The sequence below is a fragment of the Serinus canaria genome, chromosome 5 (assembly GCF_022539315.1).
Source record: "Serinus canaria isolate serCan28SL12 chromosome 5, serCan2020, whole genome shotgun sequence".
Classification (NCBI taxonomy): Eukaryota; Metazoa; Chordata; class Aves; order Passeriformes; family Fringillidae; genus Serinus; species Serinus canaria.
The window spans coordinates 50,489,320-50,509,019 of NC_066319.1; the positions used below are offsets into that span (position 1 = coordinate 50,489,320).

The following is a 19,700-nucleotide window of genomic DNA, read 5'->3' on the forward strand; positions in this document are numbered from 1 at the left end:
AGAATCCTGCAGAAAAACTCTTTTTTTGGGACAGTTGGTTTAAAAATTAAGTTGGTGTGTTCAAAATGTCATCACTCATAGTCCATATAACAATCTGAACATCTATTTACATCCTTCATAACTGTTTGAAAATAAGTTTATTAGCACTTGAAGGTTATACACAAAGTGACCTTAGCTCACAGGGGGGTTTTGAGCTTAATTTCATTTTCACATGGTTTAACTGCAGCTTTAGACAAAAGAGTCCAAGTGATTTCTTTTGTAGTTCTTTCAACAAATTTTGCTTTGTACCACAACGGTATTATTTAGCTCAACATTTTAAAAAGACATGAATTGAAACAAACATAAAATATTCTAAATATTCCTGTAGTTACTTTAGGAATTTATATATATTACATACAGGATCAGACTTTTTTGTAGTCAGGCCGTGGCTTGAGAGGCTTAGGCAGACCTAGCAATTCTAGTGTTTGGCTATTTATTGCTTCCCTTCCTGGCACTCTCTTGTCTCAGTTCCATGAACAAAAGAATGTACCTACCTCCTTGTGTAGCCCCTTATCCTTATTGCTGTGTGTTAGAGATTACCAAGGGGCACTTTTAGCTCTTGCAGTCCTGCCCAAAGCTGCACCTCATCCAGCTGGGGATCTGAAGTAGTAATAGCAGGAGATACCTTTTTATAATTTTTCCATGAGACTATTTCTGCCCTCTGGCCCACTGATTTTCAAAGAACCTTTTAAAGTACAGATCAGAGCCTGCTTTGAAAACTAGAAAAGACACTTTATGTAGATAGTTTGGGGCTTCCTTCTCTACTGCATTTGTTAGAAAGTGCATGTTAGCAGCTATGGCTTATCTTTCAGACCTGAATTCAGTTCTGCAGTTAAAAAACAAAGTAAAAAACTGAATCGGTTTTGTCTCCTTGAGACACATCAGGGAGCAGTGCTGTTCCAAAAAATGGCACAGGGGAGGCTCATGTCCTTTCAGATTCAGAAGTCTGTGGAGCAGCCTGAGGAATGGAACAGAGTCTATTCTAGTCAAAGCATGGTAATTTCTTCATGCATCCTGTAATTCAGTACTATCCCACATCATCCTTGAACAGGCCTATTTCTTAAATGCCACGTTTATATTCATAGTAATTGACAAGTATGAAATGATTTCTTGCTGTGGTTCATTAGGAGCCATTGACAGAGGAAGTTGGTAACAGAACTTGGCACCACCTGGCTAAATTGAGGAGGGAAGAATTCTCTTAGTATGGATGTTATATTGAAATGAACATGGATCCATCCATTAAAAAACTTTTTAATTCTGGTGGTACACATGCTCCAGAAATTGATTTATTGTTTAGTATTCTTGACTGGCTCTGCTGTAGTTCCTCTGTGCATGCAAATTCAAAATGCATACAACTTAATTCCTCACTTGCTTCCAACCTCTAATTTATCACAATTGAATCATTGTTCTCAGGTTCACTGTGCAATTACTGACTGCCTGCTTGAATAGATGCACCTTTCTCTTTCTGAAAGTCAGGCTGCTGGGTTTTCTTTTCTGCAATCTAAGTTGGAGGCAAGTGCATCATGGATAATCATAGCATGGCAATGAAAGGGATGTGCTCAATTCCTAATTTATCACTCTTGGTCTGCTTGATGAGTTCTCATATTATTTTGGTTCCTCTGCTTATGTTACTGTGTCGTGTTTTTTCTGGGAATAAATCCCTAGTTTGTATGATCAGTAAGATAAAAGCCTTTTCTTTGTGCCTTATGAGCTGCTTGATTGTGCAGCAGACCCCAGAGCATTATTCTGTGACTGCTGTTTACTTGAGTATCAAGTGCTTACCCTCTCCTGCTTCTTGCTGTGACTTACCAAAAGTTTTTATCTTCAATCCAAACTGCTTTATTTTCCAAGGCTGTTTTCCTGAAAGCAGAAAATAGGATCTGGAAACATATCTATAATAAATCTCATCTCTTACATTGTGTAGTTGCTTATGTGCTTTGTGAACTTCCAATCTCAGGGGCAAGGAGGTCTGGTTATGTTACCTCAAATACATGTTACAGTGTTTTCATAGCATTTCTAGGCTATACAGGAGAGCAAACAACTTCTGAAGCCTTTATTTCCAAATGCTATGGAGAATGTGAAAGAGCAATTGAATTACAATGTGCCTCAGAGAAAGTAAAAGGAAAATTGCTTTTGTAAAGAAATCACTAGTGTAATTTTGTCACTTTGCTGTTTGTACCTGCCATTTTGGCCCCATACATTAATCCTTGCAGATAACTATGTAATCATCATAATTTATATAATGGGAGAGGAAATGAAATGAAAACAATTTATGGAAAAGAAATGGAAATGCTGTATTATAAACAGTGAAGCCCAGAAGAGTAAAAAATAGTAGTGAAAGGTGAACCAGTTTGATAATTTAAAGTAAATTTAAATTAAATTGGAAAAAATAAAAGTTTTCATGATACCTTTATGCCAGAAATGAGTATTGGCTGTTTATTTCTTTCAAATACTGTATAATTAATTAGTTAATAATTGTAGATTTAGAGGAGGCAATATGATAATATGTGTTATTTTTCTAATAATAAATATTTCATTGTTTTTGTGATTCTTATAAAGGGAAAGGATGGATTGGTTACTGTTTTAATGTATAACATTATTGCTTGAGTGTGTGGCAAAAAATTAGTATTTTCAGAGTAGCAGGATGAAATGTGTGCTTTTAAATTTTTAGCTCAGCAATTAAAATCACAATGGTCGTCACAAGATAAAGGAACAGCGTCAGGTTTAATGAGAATTCAGTATTTAATCTAGAAATAATACTGAGTTTCTATGAGAGTTGAGTTTTGCACTCAAGCTACAACACTTAAAGCAGTTGATCTCTTGGTAAAAATAATTTCATATAAATGTGTCTTGCTTTGGCAGATGTATAATAATTTCTAGTCTTAGAATACTTGATACATGTGTTTCAGTGCCTCTGAATGAAGATTTATATATATATCTCAGTCTCTGTATTTTTCAGTGAACTGTTTCCCATGCCCAAGTAATTTATTCTGTACCAAAGATGATCATTTTTTCCATGTAAATATCTGAGTTTATTCTGCAAATGCTACTTGTAAAGGTATTTATTACCAGGTTAAAGTTAGCAACTTTTGGTATTTTAAGTGAAATTTTAAAAATAGTTCTAAGACACTTAATTTATTAAGAAAAATACTTTGAAATTCTTGAAGCCATGACTTCTTAGATTTACGGTGTTGTGGCCTTTATCTTCAGTCTTAGACTGGTTCTGAAAACAGATCCTTTTTCAAGTTCATGTATAGATGCCACTCAGAAGAATATGTTTGGGATCCTCTTCTGGTAAAGAGGTTGTAATTAATGTTCCTTTTTTGCCAAAGAAGGCAAGATTCTCAATGTCAGTCACTTGGAATAGGAAGCTTTAATGGCCCTAGTTCCTAGAATTTGGAAGAAGTGAAGAATAAAGCCCAGAAAGGCCTTTATTTCCACACAAATTCTTGACTCACTTGACTCTCTCAGTTGAAACTGGAACCCTGAAATGCCCATCACCTGGGGAATCTGCTGATCTGACATCTGAGTCTTGGGCAGAGAGATGCAAACTCAAATGCAAGGGACTCATCCTTTTGCAGCCTCTCCTTTTTTCAGTGATGGTGGCTGCCTGTAGGGAGCAGGTACCAGCAGCTGAGCAGAATTCCTCTCCAACTTTAGACAGAGCACAGTGGAACTCTCTCTCCCATGAGCCACGTTGTTTTCACTTACCATAGGTTGAACAGTGGAAATACCCAGGAATGGGGAAGCACTTCAGGGGCTCCCTAAGGAAATGCAGACATGATGGTGGCTTTGCAGTGATCCTCTGATAGGATCTGAAGCCTTTTCCTTTGTAATGAAATAGAGAAGATTGTCCATTTGTGCACATAACATGGTTAACATCTCTGTCACTTGGAGGCACAGCCTGGTGCTTGTAACCTGAGGCAGACACCTTCTGTCACAGCTGAGCATTCACTGCCTGGCTGAGCATTTCATCATGATGCCCAGTGGAAACTGATGAAGCTGGGTAGGAGCAGGGGGAGAAACACTGGACTGAAGTGGGATCTGACAAGGGAAGATGCTCCCCTAAGTGCTTGTTGAACTCTTGGTCTTTTTTCCTCAAAACCTGGTTCTGTAATTAAAAGTTTACATTAATGGGCAGCAAACTAAGTGAATTTCCTCAGTCAAAACTGCCTTGCCCATGCAACTCTAATTTCAGAAAGCATTGCAACACCACCATTAGCTGGGCAAAAAGGAACTGATGGAAAGTAAAACAGTGGAGAGAAATGTGTTACCTGGTCAATTGTCCCTTGGGTGTCATCAGTGATCTCATCCACAGAGTGGATCACTTGTTCCAGTTCCTACAATGGAGGGAAATGTGCAGCTTTAAGGGTGTGCTATTTCCAGTTATGTAGCTTTTTTTAAATGAAGCATAAACTCAAAAGTGCTGTCAGACTTGCTTTACTTTACCTTTCTTGTGAAAATTGAGTTTTTGTACTTAATCTTAAAACATGACAGAAAATAGTGGAAGCTTGTACCACCTGTTTTTCCTTTCATCCTGATTCATTCATTAGCATCCTCGTACCAAAATCCCTCCAAGACATAATTAACCCTTTTTTGATACTGTGAAACTTGAAACAATCATTAAAACTCATTAAAAGAGAGAAACTTACTTTCAAAAGCAGTGTAATATTAGAATTTCCCTGATTTTTTAAACTTGTGATTAGGGTGGAATACTAAAGGTATGGCCCTCATGGTTTCAGTCTTTACTGGCTAGTCAAGTAATTAATGATAATTGGTTGCTTTGCATTGCTTCATGATAGAAAATCTTTTGAAAAAATAATTTTCTTTAATGGAATGTTGTCTTCTGAGTATGCATTAAGTAATGATACTGTCAGCAAGCCATTTTGTCCAGTAAGAAGAAAATATAATTGAAGATAAAAATACATTAGCCAAAATCTTGCTTTTTTTCTCCCTTTTCACATTTTAAGCTCCATAGGTATTATATTGTACAACCACAGGATATTTTATAATCCAGTTTTTACTGAAGAAGAACATTTATAAGAAAATAGTTTTGATGTTTAGCCTTCTGTGACAGATCTGATCATACTGGATTTTTATATGGGTCAGATGTTGCTAAAGTTCTAATTTTATCTTAAAACTATGACAAAAATAGAACTATGAAAAGCATATTATAAACATAATTTTATATATAGGATATTATATATATAATTATATATATAATTTTTTTCAACTGTATTTGGTAACTGAGGTCCAAATAGCCGTATTTTCTAAAATATATTACTTGGAAAAAAGTTGATACAACTTCAGAATGCAAAGCTTTCTTAAATACAATGATGTGCTATAGCAAATTATTATTGAAAAAATACTGTGGTTCTTTGTAAAGTTGTCCTTATCATTCTTTTTAAGGTATGGGATGCTGTAGATACAGGCTGCTGTTTAAAAACCTACTCCTGTCACTCCTGTGCTGTTCGAGCTGCCCGGTGGTCGTCCTGTGGAAGAAGGATCCTCAGTGGGGGCTTTGATTCCATGCTGCATTTAACAGATTTAGAAACAGGTAAAGACCATGAAGAATGCATTCTAGCCATTTCTTTATTGGGTACAGGTAACTTGGGATCTTGCTAGCCTTACTCTTCTCAAATATAGACAAATCCAGAGATGAAAGGTAGAATTCTTGAAATGTGACCTTACTTAAAAAATGTATTTTGGCAATGAAGAGTAGTTGGAGAAGTTTGAGAAAACTGAAATATCTTACAGTTGACAATCACATGTAATTTATTTTGTCAGATACTACACTGATGAATGGAATGAAATGTGTGTTTTTATACTCTGTCACCATCATTCATTAAAGTGTTTGAACAGCCTCTTAAGACTGACTTCAGTAACATTTATACATATATTTATTTTAAACATAGGCTTGTATCTCATTCTCTGTTGGGTTGAAGTTTGTGCTTGAAGTTAATTAGGTGTTTTTTTTCTTTTTTCTAAATAGGATCTTAATTAGGAGTATAGAAACTTAAATTCTGGTATGAAACCGTGAGACTGAACTTGTGTTCCTTTGATTCATTTTTGAATTTGATTTGGGATTTGATTGTTGCAACCTTAACAACTAATTTCCTGGATGCTGTGTCTCCTCACATCTCCTTCACAAACTAAAGTGCTTCTGTCAGCTATATTCCTTCTCTCCTTAATGTATGTTTCCAACATCAGCAGCATTCACTGGGGCTGTGCATTATAGGACATCTCTGTGTGTGTGTATGAATTAGATCCAAAATGGGACATTGCCAAGGGAAGAGATGCAATTTTACATTTCCCACTTAGTTTATTTTAAGCATTTAACTCCTGCAAGGGTGCAATATTTTTTGTAAGACTACAATAGAAATCCTTACAAAAATTATGAGTGGTTTTTGTCTAGGAGGATTTTCTCTTGCATGAAAGCAAGAACTACATTGTATGTGAATATCTGGAAAGCAGAAGTCCTATTCAGAGGAACTGGGAAAGCAGACAGAAAAAATTTAAAATATTGTTCACATGATAAAAAGGTTCTTCTCCATGCTCCAAGAATTTCTTTTTTTCAACAATAGTTGTACCAGAATACAATAATGGCTGGAAGGGAGCTGTGTAGGAATGTAAAATATGTTACAGAATACTGATGTTTTGAGAATAATCAGCTTTTTTAATGGGGAAAGGAGCTTTATATACTTGGTGTAATAGTACATGAGGTTAGTATACCAAGACATTAATTTGTCAGACTTCTACAGCAATCTTTCTAGTCCCACATATAAATGAATCTTTATTAATTGAATCTTTAAATGAATCTTTACTAATTCAAGTGGATTTGCTTTTGTCTGTAATGTTAAAAATTCTAAATGGAATGACTATCTTTGTCATGGGGTTTATAGCAGCTGAATAGATTTTGTGTGTCTGAGTAATTTTTTGCTACTCTGGGAAAAATCTCATAAAATCATAGGGAAAATTCCAAAGATACATAATTTAAATAATATGCTTTAATTTCCAACATCTCTTCAGCTTAACTAACCAGTAATGGGACAGAAGTATGGATTGATTATAGTGATTCATTTATACTTCTCTAGGAAATAACAAGAATAGCAAAATATATTTACTAAGAGTCAAAGCAGGTAAGTTTGTAAATGGTTCTTTCCTTAGTGACTCATGAGTTATAGAGTGTTTCTAGCTACTTAAATAAATTGTATGTGTGAATTTAATGCTGATATACCTGGAAATATCAGGTATTCATTACTGTCTTATTTAAAGAACACAGAATTCCTTGTAATTCCTCTGAACTGCAGTCAGGTGATTGGACCTGACTTTCACAGCACATATGGAAAAGCATAATAGGAGTGATCAAATTTTAGTCTGATTTTCTATGTATGCAAGCCAGTTTCTGAGCTCCTTCACTGTTGTAAAGTTACTCTTCTTTTCATACATTTCAGTCAGTTCTGTTCAGAGAGACAGGGCAAGCAGTTGCCTCTGGAATCCAAATCAATTTGATATAAAAAGCCTCATTTCCATTTGAAAAACACTAAGGCATCTATAAGATTTTGATTTACATTAGTTCACTGAATCATTCATTCCTCCTCACTCTTCATCAGTGCTGAGATGATTTCTTCTTTGATTAACTTCAGATAGATGTTAGAACTGTTCCTTCACATTGGACTTTCACATACTTTTTTGGACTTCAGTCCTAATTACTTTCCATTACTAGAGTGAGCTAGTAATGGAAAGTAAACTACCAGTGTGTTTAAATGTAGTAAATGCATGCCAGTGGGATTTTATAAATAATAATGCTCTCTTTCAGGCTCTATGCTCTTGTATATTTTGTTCTGGTTCAGCATTTTCCCAGTAGTTTCCTAAAATCTAATCTTTCTTGTCTTTGTTTTTGGTATATGTTTTATATATTACATCTGTGTCATACAAATTGCTGCATGTCCTTCACTAAAAGAAACCTAAGGGTTATATAGAATGACTTAAAAAGTTTAGGAAAGGTTGCAAATACAGCTTAGTAAATGCATGGTATTGAGCTGCTGAGCTGTGGGGGATTTTTTGTCATTTTCTGTTGGGAACATAGTTTCTGTCCTATTAAATTAAAATGGTAGTCTGGCTAATTGTTCTGGGTCTGATGAAGGCTAGTTAAGATATTTCTCAATGGAATATGTCAGGAATTTTTTAACAAACAACACTAGAATAAATTTTTTTGGAAATTTTCTTTCTAAGATTGGACTTCAGTTTGGACTTCATATTTGACTTCATGTCCTGATATATTGCATCTTCTGGAGTGGTTTTTTTCCTACCTTTATGATCTGAACAACATCAGAATAGAAGCAAACACTGAAATCTCATTAATCATGAAACAGAATTTTTGGTTTTGGCAGAAAAATCCTGATATAAGGTCAGAAGACACATCCATGATATGTTATCCTGCAGTTTTACACCATCAAACCTCTTGCCCTTGTCACGTGTGTGAAATGAAAGTTCTTACATATAAAAAGATCTAAGATACTGCAAGGATAAAAAAAGAATTGATAGGAATCTCAGGAAGTTCAGCATCTGGAATGGAGTAATCCTGTGCATCAGACCAGGCTGATGCTAAACTGGTTAGAAAGAAACTTTGCAGAAGAATACCTGGAGGTCCTGGTGCTGAATATGAATCAGGAGTGTTCTCAGCAGCAAAGAAGCTCAGCATCATTTCAGACCAGATCAGGAAGTATTTACCTAGCATGTAGAGAAAATGATACCAGGCTCTTCTCAGAGATGTGCAGTGAAAGGATAAGAGATAAAGGAACAATGTAGGGACACAGGAACTTGTTGGCTTAGCTCAAGGGTCATAAAATACTAAACCAGGCTGTTCAGAGAAGCTGTGGAGTCTGTACTTGGAGACACCCAGGACTTCAGTGGACAGACCCTTAAGTAATCTGCTGCAGCTGGGCATAATTTGACTAGGGATTCAGACTAGATGATCCTTGGAGGTCCAACCTACAGGATACTGTGATGAAGAACAGGGCAAGAGAAGAATTCAAGTTAATGAGATACAAGGAGTTCTCTTACTGTGGTTTGTATAAGAGATAATAGATGTTGCTATGCAAGTCTTTTTTGAATTCAGTTTTTGTAGATCATCATTTATTATCTTCAAGGGCCATCCAGTGCCTTAACACCAGGATGTGAAGCTAAGACTCTCCACAAATATGGTTTTCTTAAAAGCTGTTGTACACATTCAGTTTGGGCTGGACCCAAAATATGCATTAATTTTTAAAGAACTCAAGGTTATGCATGAGTCACTCACACGAGTGGTTCTGTGATCAGTTGCAGTGTGCATCAGGCAAGTTCACTACTGCACTATGGAGATCCATGAATATTGGTAGATCCAAAACCTGCAGATTTACTGCCTGGTACTGGCTAATATTTCTTTATTGTCCTATTTTATTTACAAAAATAAAGTCTTCTGAATGTTTTCACAAATGTGATAATAATGCAGCAGTCTGAGACTCCCTGGTTTTGTTTTTCTCTAATAACACACAGTCATTTTCTATTACTGGTAGTTCAGGCACATTGTTATTTACAGAGTATTAAATAGTGCTATAGTCCTAGAGCACTGAAAAAAATGCTTTTAAAACATTCTAGGTCAAATACATTTGACATTTAACTTCTGTTATGTCCAGATGCAATGCAGATGCTCTACAAACTTTGGAAGGGTAATTGTATTTTTAGAATTTATTTTTAACTGTTTTATTTTTGGAATGAATGTTTTATTAATCAGTAGATTTTTCATTAGTCACAAATGAATTGGTATAATAGCATAGGCAGAATGTTGGCTGGGTTTTTTACTATTTGCATATTGTAGATACTTTTCATTTCTTTAATATTATGACAGAGGGAATGTTCCAAGAAATTTTGGCACATTTCCTAAGTTGCCAAATGCTGCAGTTGTATTTTAGTTCATGGACTAAGCTTGCTTTCAAATATAATTTCCTCAGAGTTATAATGAGAGAGAGAGTTTCTTAATGGAACATTTTGTACCTACCACAAATTTTCCTTTCTATGTATTTTTTTCTGTTCTAATTTGATAGTCCTATAGATATAACATTACTATTTTTAATGTACTCATATTTATTCACAGAGGAGTTCTAGTTCTCTTACCTAAACATCACCCCAGGAAAGCTGTGGCATTCCCCTGTTCCTCCTTTTCTCTCCCAGTAGTATTTAGAGAATATGTTTTAATATGCAGAAAGCTTTTGTATGGCACCTCAGAAAAAAAATCCCAGTTGATTGATAATGTTTTTGTTTGCTTGTTTATTTTTTTCTTTTGAGTGTATGCAGGCACCTTAGATGTGAGGTCAAAGGTTTCCCCCAAGATTCAGCAGTTTTATGAAATAAGTTGAACATAGCACTCTCCAGCTAGGAGGTAACAGCATTTTACTTTTTATGCTCACTGGTGTAAAGCCTTGCTGAAAATATTTATTATGGGGATGTTTCAAAAGTTAAAAGAGAAAATGATTTAATATTTCAAGCATCTGCACTTGCTGTGAACCTATGAACATGCAGGGACAAAAAATAGGAAAAAACATGTAATCAATATAACTTTGGTTCTTGAGAAAATAATAAGGCCATTTGTAAGCACTCCAAGAATGGAGAAGTAGCAGACAGCATTGATTTGTCAAGAACAAATGATGTCTAATCAATCTAATTTGTTTTCTCACTATGGTGCATGAGAGGGACTGTGACTTTAATGAAATATTTTTGTATATGTTGTTTTATGTAGTTTTCTAATCACAGAGGGAAATCCATTTTGCTCAGCAAGATTACTCTGGTGTCCTTCTAAGTCTCAGGCTTCACCTTTCTTCACAGAAAGACAGATTACAGATTAGAGTAAGGAAGTAAATGTTTTAGGGTTATGCAGGTAGGTGTGTGAACCTGAGGACCACTAAGCACACTTACAGAAGCATCCTGTGCTGGGTAACTGTGCTGATGTTCTGTGAAAAATTCAGAATGTTAAATAGCCTTTAAAACATCTGATTTCATAGCTGAGCAGTTTCACAGTAGGTGCTGCATAAAGAAGCAGAAACATATATTCAAGATATTTTAAAAGATTTTTTTTCCATATTGTGCATGTTACTATTATGTTACTGGCAAGCCTTTAATGCTTGGAGAATTTAATTAAAGCCTTTAAAGAACATAAAACATGCTGCAAAAGATATAGTTGGTATTGTTACTGAAATTGTGAAAATTAAGGATTAGAGAAACATTTGATTTCTGCTTTGGAATAACAACCCCTTATAAAGGAAAATGATATGTGGTATGGATCTTCCCTCAATTAGCCAAAGACATTTTCAAAAGGCCTTATTTTCTAGTTTGTGAGTTGGTTACGCTGCCTTTAGAACTAAAATGCAATAAATATATACAAAATAAAGGTATATACAAGCTTGCTGAGTTATACCTGTTATGGATAAGGGGGGGTCTTCTCCTCAAAGGCCATCTTTTTCAATATATAAAGTAAGACCCCCCAAAGGTGACTATTTCATTTCATTTAATAAAGTGAGTAATTGCAGAGAAAAAGATGGGTAGCTGTAAAAAAAGATTTCCAGAAAGATGGAGGAGGATCTATAGCAAACACTGAACCTGGACTTCCCAAGCTGAGGGGTAGGTTCCATCATAGCAGCATTAGAGCCTGGAAAGAATAAATTCTGCTCATGGTAGTATTACACACAAAGCAAAATTTGTACAGAAAAAGGCTGAGTTGAGTTCATTGCCTCAAATTACTGAATTGCATGAGCTAATATGCTCTATGTCATCTTTTGCATTGACCTGTTCCATCTCTCACATGGATACTTTTCCTAAATTTCTGAGTGAATTGTGAATTGTGAATAAATTTTAGTTGTGACAATAAGAGTGTTTCCTTTCCCTAACACCTTTTGAGTCTGTCACCTGCTGCTGTTCAGCCTGTCTACATTCCAGTCTTGCTCATTTTCTGTGACATGGCAGTAGAATGGAATTCATGTACACATCTAATAACACCAAACTCCTCAGAACACTGCTTACTCAATTCCCAAAAAGAGATGTTTGATTGAATTTCACTTTGGGGAGACAATAAGAGAGGGAGGGTTGTCTTGCAAAGTGTTAATTGGAGAGCCTGAGCTTTTGATATTAGTTTATTGTGATTGTTTCTGACTTAAGTAAAAAAAAAAAGGTTAATATCTGCATCAAATCATAAGGTGGCAGCTTAAAATAAGAAAAAGAATGGGGTTAAAGAATATAGAGGTGAGTAAGATGCTCAGGTTGTTTGCATTAGTTTTATTTGTCATTACATTGTAATGTGGAGTTCATAACACCGAGATTATTATGGTTTATTATGTTAGTGACTGTCACTGAGAGCTTTTGGATAAATTGCAACCTCTAGAAGACAAGAAAAGAGCAAATTTGGTGCCCACTTCTCTTTTAAACAGGGTAAGACAGAGTAGGGACCTAGAGCACTTTAGTTTCTGAAGAAATATCAGGCAAATTATTAAATTACTTGGAAGCTGTTGGTAGTGAGATGGAAAAATTGACTAATTAATACCAAATTATGTTAAATCAATATTTCTGTGGGAACAGTAACAGATCTTGTAGTTAGTGGATGAAATGCATCTTGAACTAAATGCACATCTTTTTTGCCTGTGTTTTACCTGACTTTCTCGTGTCTCAGGCTAGAGAACACAAGTATTTATTATAGAAAAAGCAATTTTGAGAATTCTTGTGGAGGTCAACACATAGCAAAGCCAGTGATTGCCAAAAGCTTAAATGAGGAGTTCCACTGAATGAGTTATGAATATGTCTAATGCCATTTGGACCACACTCTTTGTGGAGGACAGTGATCACTTGATGTGTCCTTTATAAGGCTGTGTGACAGGATTAGTACAGGTAGGCTGCATTTTTGCTAATTTCTGGCTGCAGTCCCATTAAAAACTTGTTGATTATACTCCCAGAGATTTTATTAAGCTGGGAACTAGTAAGAAAAAAATTCCTTTGGGAGTAAAGTGCTATTAAAATGAGTCGTGAGACTCCATGGGGTAATTCAGTATTTTCTCAAGTGCTATGGTGATAGTAAGATGCCTGTGTATGTAGCTTTTTTAAAGCCCCCCCAAATGATGCCTGGTAGTGGTGTGCATGAGAGTAATATCTTGTTGCTCCTATAACTGATGATTTTAATACTTTCTTCCTTCCCTGTGGAGTCTTTTTTTTTTTTTATCTCTGTAGCTGTTGGGGTTCTGAAAGCTCCCATGGCAAGAGATGGTCACAGATATGACTTGTGGAGAAAATCTCTGCTGCCCTGATGACTCTTTTGTCCTTTTGGGGAAGGAACTCATGGACAAAATTAAGTGTTTCACTTAGTGGTGACAGAGAGGCCCTTTAGATCTTGCACTGGCAATTGGTGGCAAGTCATGTAAAAAAAGGACAAAAATCCCTTACAAATACCAGAATTCACATAGAGCAACACTGACCCCTCCTTTAGGCTCTCTGTAATCTTTTCCCCTGTCTTTTCCCTTGATTAGCATGTGTGATGAAGTAAAACCTTCCTCTTCTTTAAACTGAATAAATAAATAATTTTACAAGTCTTGGCCATTGACTATGTAAGTTGAGTTCAGCAGATGAGGAAAATGGAACTGATGATGAAATCAAATACATTGGCCCTAGAGAATGAAATAAACATAAAAATTCTGTGTGAATGATTTTCAGTATTGTACACCTAACTGCAAAAGTTTACATCTGTCAGTAATGTTTTTAGCTGAAAGTATTTTCAGTTGTTAAAAAAAGCCTGTTTTAAGATAGCCCTCACTTGCATAAAATGCAAATTAAAGAATATTTTAAGAAGCTTTTCTCATAGTATTTTAAAGGATTTTTTTTTGTTTTAGTTCTGCAGTACCTCCTTCACTGTTGCTTACAGCAGTAACTTGATTTAATGTAGATCTTCATATAGGACATGTAGAATATAAATCACAGTTGTTATTGTGAAAGAGAGCAGATATATTTATCTTGGTTCATACTGCTGTTCCAAAAAATTTATTTCAGTGAATGTACAGTAATATAATGAATTTATTAGGATGAAAGGAAGCAGCAAACTGTGGAAAAGTCCTATAAATTAACCTGGCTGAATTCTGTTGTGTTCCAAAGTGCAGGCAATCCAATTGATACTAACCACAGGATCCTGTGGAGATTAGTGTGTACAATTAAATGTTGGCAACAGTGTATCCATGGGAACAGCTCTTGCCTTCATATGGTGGTTTGCAAATTATTTCCTACTTTCAAGATGAAGTTTCACTCCTACCTTCACTGAAAGTTAAGTAAACAATTCAAGAGTTGTAATATGGATTGGGATGTGGTATTTCTGTACAGACAATGTTTTGTTCCAGTTATTTTTGTCTCACTGAAAAGAAAAAGACTGGCATCTCAGTATGGGAACATTCAACCATTAGATTGGTAGATTTCTTCCTGCATGTTGTCTGAACTGTGACCTCAGTGGAGCTCCTCTCAGAGTGGGAGCCACTTGTTGTCTCCTTTCAGTGGGAAGCTGTCAGTGGTGCAGAGGCCCATGAGCTGGAGCAATTTCAAGTGGATAGAAATTAGTGAGTTTTCTTTTATTTTCATTAAATTAGACTAGCCCCAGATATTTGAAATGTGTTATTATAAGCATGTTCACTTTTAGCAACCTTGATATTTTTTTGAAAGAAAGTTGAAATTAATAACATACTTAATTTTCTGCTCAAATTTTAATGTCCACTTGTCACTTGATTTTAGGGAAGCAGATATTTAGCAGCAAAACAGAATTTAGGATCAGTGCACTGAAATTCCACCCTACAGAGTCAAATGTTTTTATTTGTGGAGGATTCAGCCCAGAAGTTAAAGCATGGGATTTAAGGACTTCTAAGGTAAAGGAAATTTTTTTTCTCTTTCTCTTTCCAAGTGTTTCCTAGGTTGTGTGTGCTGTGTGTTATCAAGGTGCTAGATGTACTTACTGGTCTTTCATTGCAATGTTATTCTGGGGTTTTTTACATTTGTCACTGTGTTCCTATTCATTGATATGAACCTCTATGTGTTTTAAGTGCTGAGGAACACTGTACAGAAAAATAATATGTTTTTCTTTCTGTAGATATAAGTGACATCTAGCTGAAATAAACAAAGCCAATAGCTCATTTGAGGATTGTAAAAAGCAAAGAAACAGTACAGCTAATTTGCTCCTGAAGCTCTTATATGTGGGTCAGGATGTCTATCTCATGCCTGTATCTTTTGTGTTGAAGCCTGGAGCAATTTTTACACTCATGAAGGGCCACAGAGGTGTGAAATGCCTCTGTTTTTACTTTATCATGAACCACAAAGAGCAATGTGCTCCCAGCTGCCATTGAGAGCTCAGGTAAGACCAGAGCTCTACACTGCCAGTGGAAGTGTAAGGTAAGCAACATCCTCATGCACAGAACAGCTCAAAGAGAAGCAGGGGCTGTAAAGTGATTAATTCTTTGTTTTCCTTTGAATTTCTCTGTGGATAGATCCTACTCATCATGCTTTGCCATCTGTTTGCTCTTGAGGATGGCAGAAGGGACCTGAAAAAGATGAGATAGCAAAGACCACCTTGTCTCTGTCTGTGATGTACTAGGAATGATAGGTGAGAGATAAAGGGAGATGCATTTCAGGTATGAGGGCTCAACAGGAGAGCTCTGAAATCATTGTGGGAGCTCTGAAATCATTGCTCTGTTGAGGAAACAGAGTATTCTTGTGCAATTAACAATCAAGTTCCTGTGCTGCAGTTGCATTTGTCACTGATGTTTGAAGAAAGTTTTTAATTATGTAGGATCTCAACCACATGAATAAGTTCTTAAAAGAAAAACATTAGTAAATACATATTGAGACTGCCACATCTGAGGCTACTCTGAAAATAAAATTGCTGTGAGTTTCAGAGTTACAGTGTTAGTATGAAAACCTTTGTAAAAGTGGATGGGATTCATTGCATCCATCACACTTGTAGGATGGCTGGTTTCCTTCATAGGGATGTGAAGAGGTTCTCAAAGCATAGGTCTGTGAAGGAAGATGGTTCTAATTTTAAATTGCAAAAATATAAGCACATTTAATAAAAAATACCTATGTAACTTTTTAAAAAAGGAAATTTTTTAACATAGAGAACCCGTTGTTGTCATGGTTTGCTGAACTGCCTTTAAAGGTGCTTTAGGAACTAAACTAACTTCTTGTTAAGGCTTAAAGGTTGTTGACTGTTATGCAAAATTTGGGGTCTTTGATTGTAGTCCAGGAGAAGATGGCAGATGTAGGTGACAAAACATTCAGAGATTTTCTGACTTGATTCAATAATTTTTTCTGGAAATGATACTGTAGTTATACACAAAGTCAAGAGATAGTCTGGCTGTGTATAAAGCCAGAGACATTCTTTTACCCCATTTTCTATATAATGGATTTTGCACCTGGGCATATCTTTGAGCAACCATCTATGAGAATCTGTGAAGATGATTTTTCTCTAGATTTGAAATCAATTGTGATTGATGAGCATGGTCATGCCAAAACTGGCAATGCCTCCAGCTTGTGTGTGTCTAGAGTGCCCAGTCTTTTCTGATGGAAAATGATAACTGATTCTGTTCTACAGTAACAAATGCCTGAAGTCACATGTTGCAAAATGTGCCTGTCTGGGTGGTGCTCATGTTGTGTATGGTTGTGGAGGAATATGGTAGAAATTTTTCACAGGTGGTAGGACACAATCTCAAATACTGATAATGGAAAAAGCACTTCAATTTCAAGGAAATAAAAGATTAGTTTACAATGGGTATTTACAATCCAAGATTTATGCTTGAGTAAATTTATTTTTTCAGCAATTCTGATATCAGTGATTTTGATGACAAGATCTGAAGACTGCAAAACTGGCACTAACTCAAGTAGAGCTAAGGGGCTAGAGAACAGATGTTAGTGCTTGTGCTAGATAGATTAGTTCTGAGTTGTCTCCTGAGTCTGCTACTCTTCTGTTGTCAGTATCTCTGCCAATCTGCAGTAGTTTTATCTTTGAATAGTGTTATAGTGTCACCAAGACAAATGGCTTGAAAAATGCTGTTCTTGGCCCTTTCCTCCCCCTTGTGAATTGTCAGAGCTTCAGTAGTGCTTTCCCTTGGCACCAGACAGAGTATCAGACCGTACTGTGTTCCAAGCAATGATGGCAATAAATGTGTTTGTCTCTTAAAGCAGCCCCTTCCTTTTAGGTTTTGAATTCTGATGGTGCCTCAGTTTAACCACAGCTGAACTGTCAGTTGATATTTCTGGCAAACCTGATTAAAGATCAGACCTGCATAAAGGTAAATTCAGAAAGCAGTTCCTTGTGAAGAGGAGCATGTAGTGCTTAACCTGGACAGAGCCATCAAAGCACCACCAGCATCCCAGCCTGTGATTGCCCAGTATTGCCAACCACCCCAGCCTGATGTTCCACAGAAGGTGCCTCCTACAGAAATATGTGCATCTCTGTGGACTGGAGTTTGGCTGTCTTGGAAAGCGTTCTCAGTGAAACTGTTCCTGGAAACTGGTGGGAGAGAAGAAACATGTCCTTCACCTATGAACAGTGTAGCTGCAGCAGGGACAAGGCAAATAGAGAGGGGTAGCACCCAGTTTACATGAGGCAGTAAGGAGGAGCAGGCAAACATCTGAGGTGGAGGTTAGTCTCACCTGTGCATCATTACTGCAAAATATTGTAGTTACATTTCAAACTCTTAGGTATAGAAGGAGTTGTGGGTTAGGCATGAATTATCAGTGTCATCAGTATGTCATGTCTGCCACTTCCTAGTTTTGGGGGATTTCAATGGATTCTTCAGGTATTCCTACTTTCAGTTTATATTGCTATCCTTATTCACATATCTTTTCCATCTTACAGTTATAGCCATAGTTAAAACTGAAGAGTGTCCCAGCCAATATTTTGAAATTTGTCCTGTTCTAATAAGTGCTATTTTCTCTTAAATGAAATAGAAGTCTGAGGCCTCATGCCACTTTTGTTTCAATTTTGACACAAACAACCTTTCTATCTTTCAAGTTCTTTCATAATAATTCATTACAAGATTTTCCTGTTTTGCCTGTTCTGTCAAGTGTGTTAATCTGTCATTCAGTTTGGAATGAGATGTGGGTGAACTAATCATTCTTTTTTATTCTTATCATCATACTCCTGATAGCCTTTTCAGGCTTTGCAGCATATTTTGTCAATAGAGAGAACACCCTAAATCAGGCACCTGAATCTTGTTATTCATTGCACGCTGAAAACTCAATTTCAGCATGTGCTGGTAATTCAATTTCAGGGGTCATTCTTTAGGATGTACTCCTGTGTTTTAACAAGCTATCCTCTTGCACAAATTAAAGTTAAAATTAACTGTGAGGCAAAATTATAATTTTATCAGACAATAAGGGGATTTTTCCTGGAAATTCAGAGCAAAACATTAAGCATAACAGAGAGAGAGATTGAGAAATTGCAAAAATGTTGTCCAATTACACATGCATGCAGTGGTTTAAATGAGCTGCTTTATGGTAGTGTGCCACATTGATGCTTTCTGCTAATGGAAAATGACATAGAATAGCTCATATTGGTATTTTTAAAAATTAGGACCATGAATTTGTGAGCATTAATTACTCATATTTCTTTGTGATTTGAATGTCCCAGAGAAAAATTGGATTTGCAAGTCCCAGAGAAAATGTATCAAGTTGGTTTGAGGCATCCTCTCAGCTACTAAAGCACTGAAAAATTTTAGGGGTGCTAATAGCATCCCTGCTTTACATAATGCAACCCTTGCTGACCTGTATAAATGAATTTTTTCAATTCAGTTTGACAGTTCACTCATGGTATGGGGGAAGTGAGTGAGTGGCTGAATTGTCCTTAGTTGTTGGCTGGGTTTAAACCATGACAGAAATGTGCAGTAGGCCATTAATTAGAGAGGCAGATATCAAAAAAAAAAAAAAAGAAAAAAGAAAGGGGTATGTTGAAAGATACTTATTGCTATCCCTGTTCAGTTGAGCAAATAGGCAAAATAGTTTCAAATGTAGCATTGGGTATTAAGCAAGACAAAGAACGAAAGAACAATAAGGGAGTTCAAATCTTTCAGGTAGAGCTAAACAATATACTTCAGAGAAATGAATGGATGGGACAGCTTGTTAACCTCTCAGTGAAATGTAAAGTATACAGACATCTCAAAATTAGAGAGACAAGTAAACAAAGCCTGAAAAAAATAGAAGAAGAAGCTGAATAGCCTGTGGAGATTTATTATAGTGGTATTTCTTTCTGTTTGTGTTAAACCCAGTTTTGTCTCTCTGGTAAAGAGATTATTCTGGAGATTTTATATTATTGTATAACAGATTGATAAAACTGCTGAAAAATTTGGAGAATGTTTGTAGAGGTTTTATGAAAAGACCAGGAAACCTAGAAGTGAACTGCTGTGTTTTAAAAAATAAAACAATCTGCAGTGTCAACCAAGGAGGGAGCATCATATTGAACAGCCCCCAGGGGATCTTTGGACCTTGGAGCTGAACCTAGATAAACCCCATAAAACCCTGCAAAAAGAAATGTGCAATAACCCCAAGACCTTAAAGTAGTTATGTATTTTAGAAGTATTTCCTTTCTCTGAGCTGTGGGAGAATTTCATAAGATGTTC

At 36.1% G+C, this 19,700-nt stretch overlaps 1 protein-coding gene across 5 annotated transcripts in view; it reads left to right on the forward strand.

The window, feature by feature from the left end:
* The window catches only part of WDR25 (WD repeat domain 25), a 64,324-nt gene that overhangs the window by 27,760 nt on the left and 16,864 nt on the right, over positions 1–19,700 (forward strand). For all 5 annotated transcript variants that reach the window (XM_050974835.1, XM_030240046.2, XM_030240045.2 and 2 more), the window contains 2 exons: positions 5,449–5,596; positions 14,827–14,957. In XM_050974835.1, coding sequence (XP_050830792.1) covers positions 5,449–5,596; positions 14,827–14,957 — 279 coding nt within the window. The remainder of the gene's footprint in view (positions 1–5,448; positions 5,597–14,826; positions 14,958–19,700) is intronic.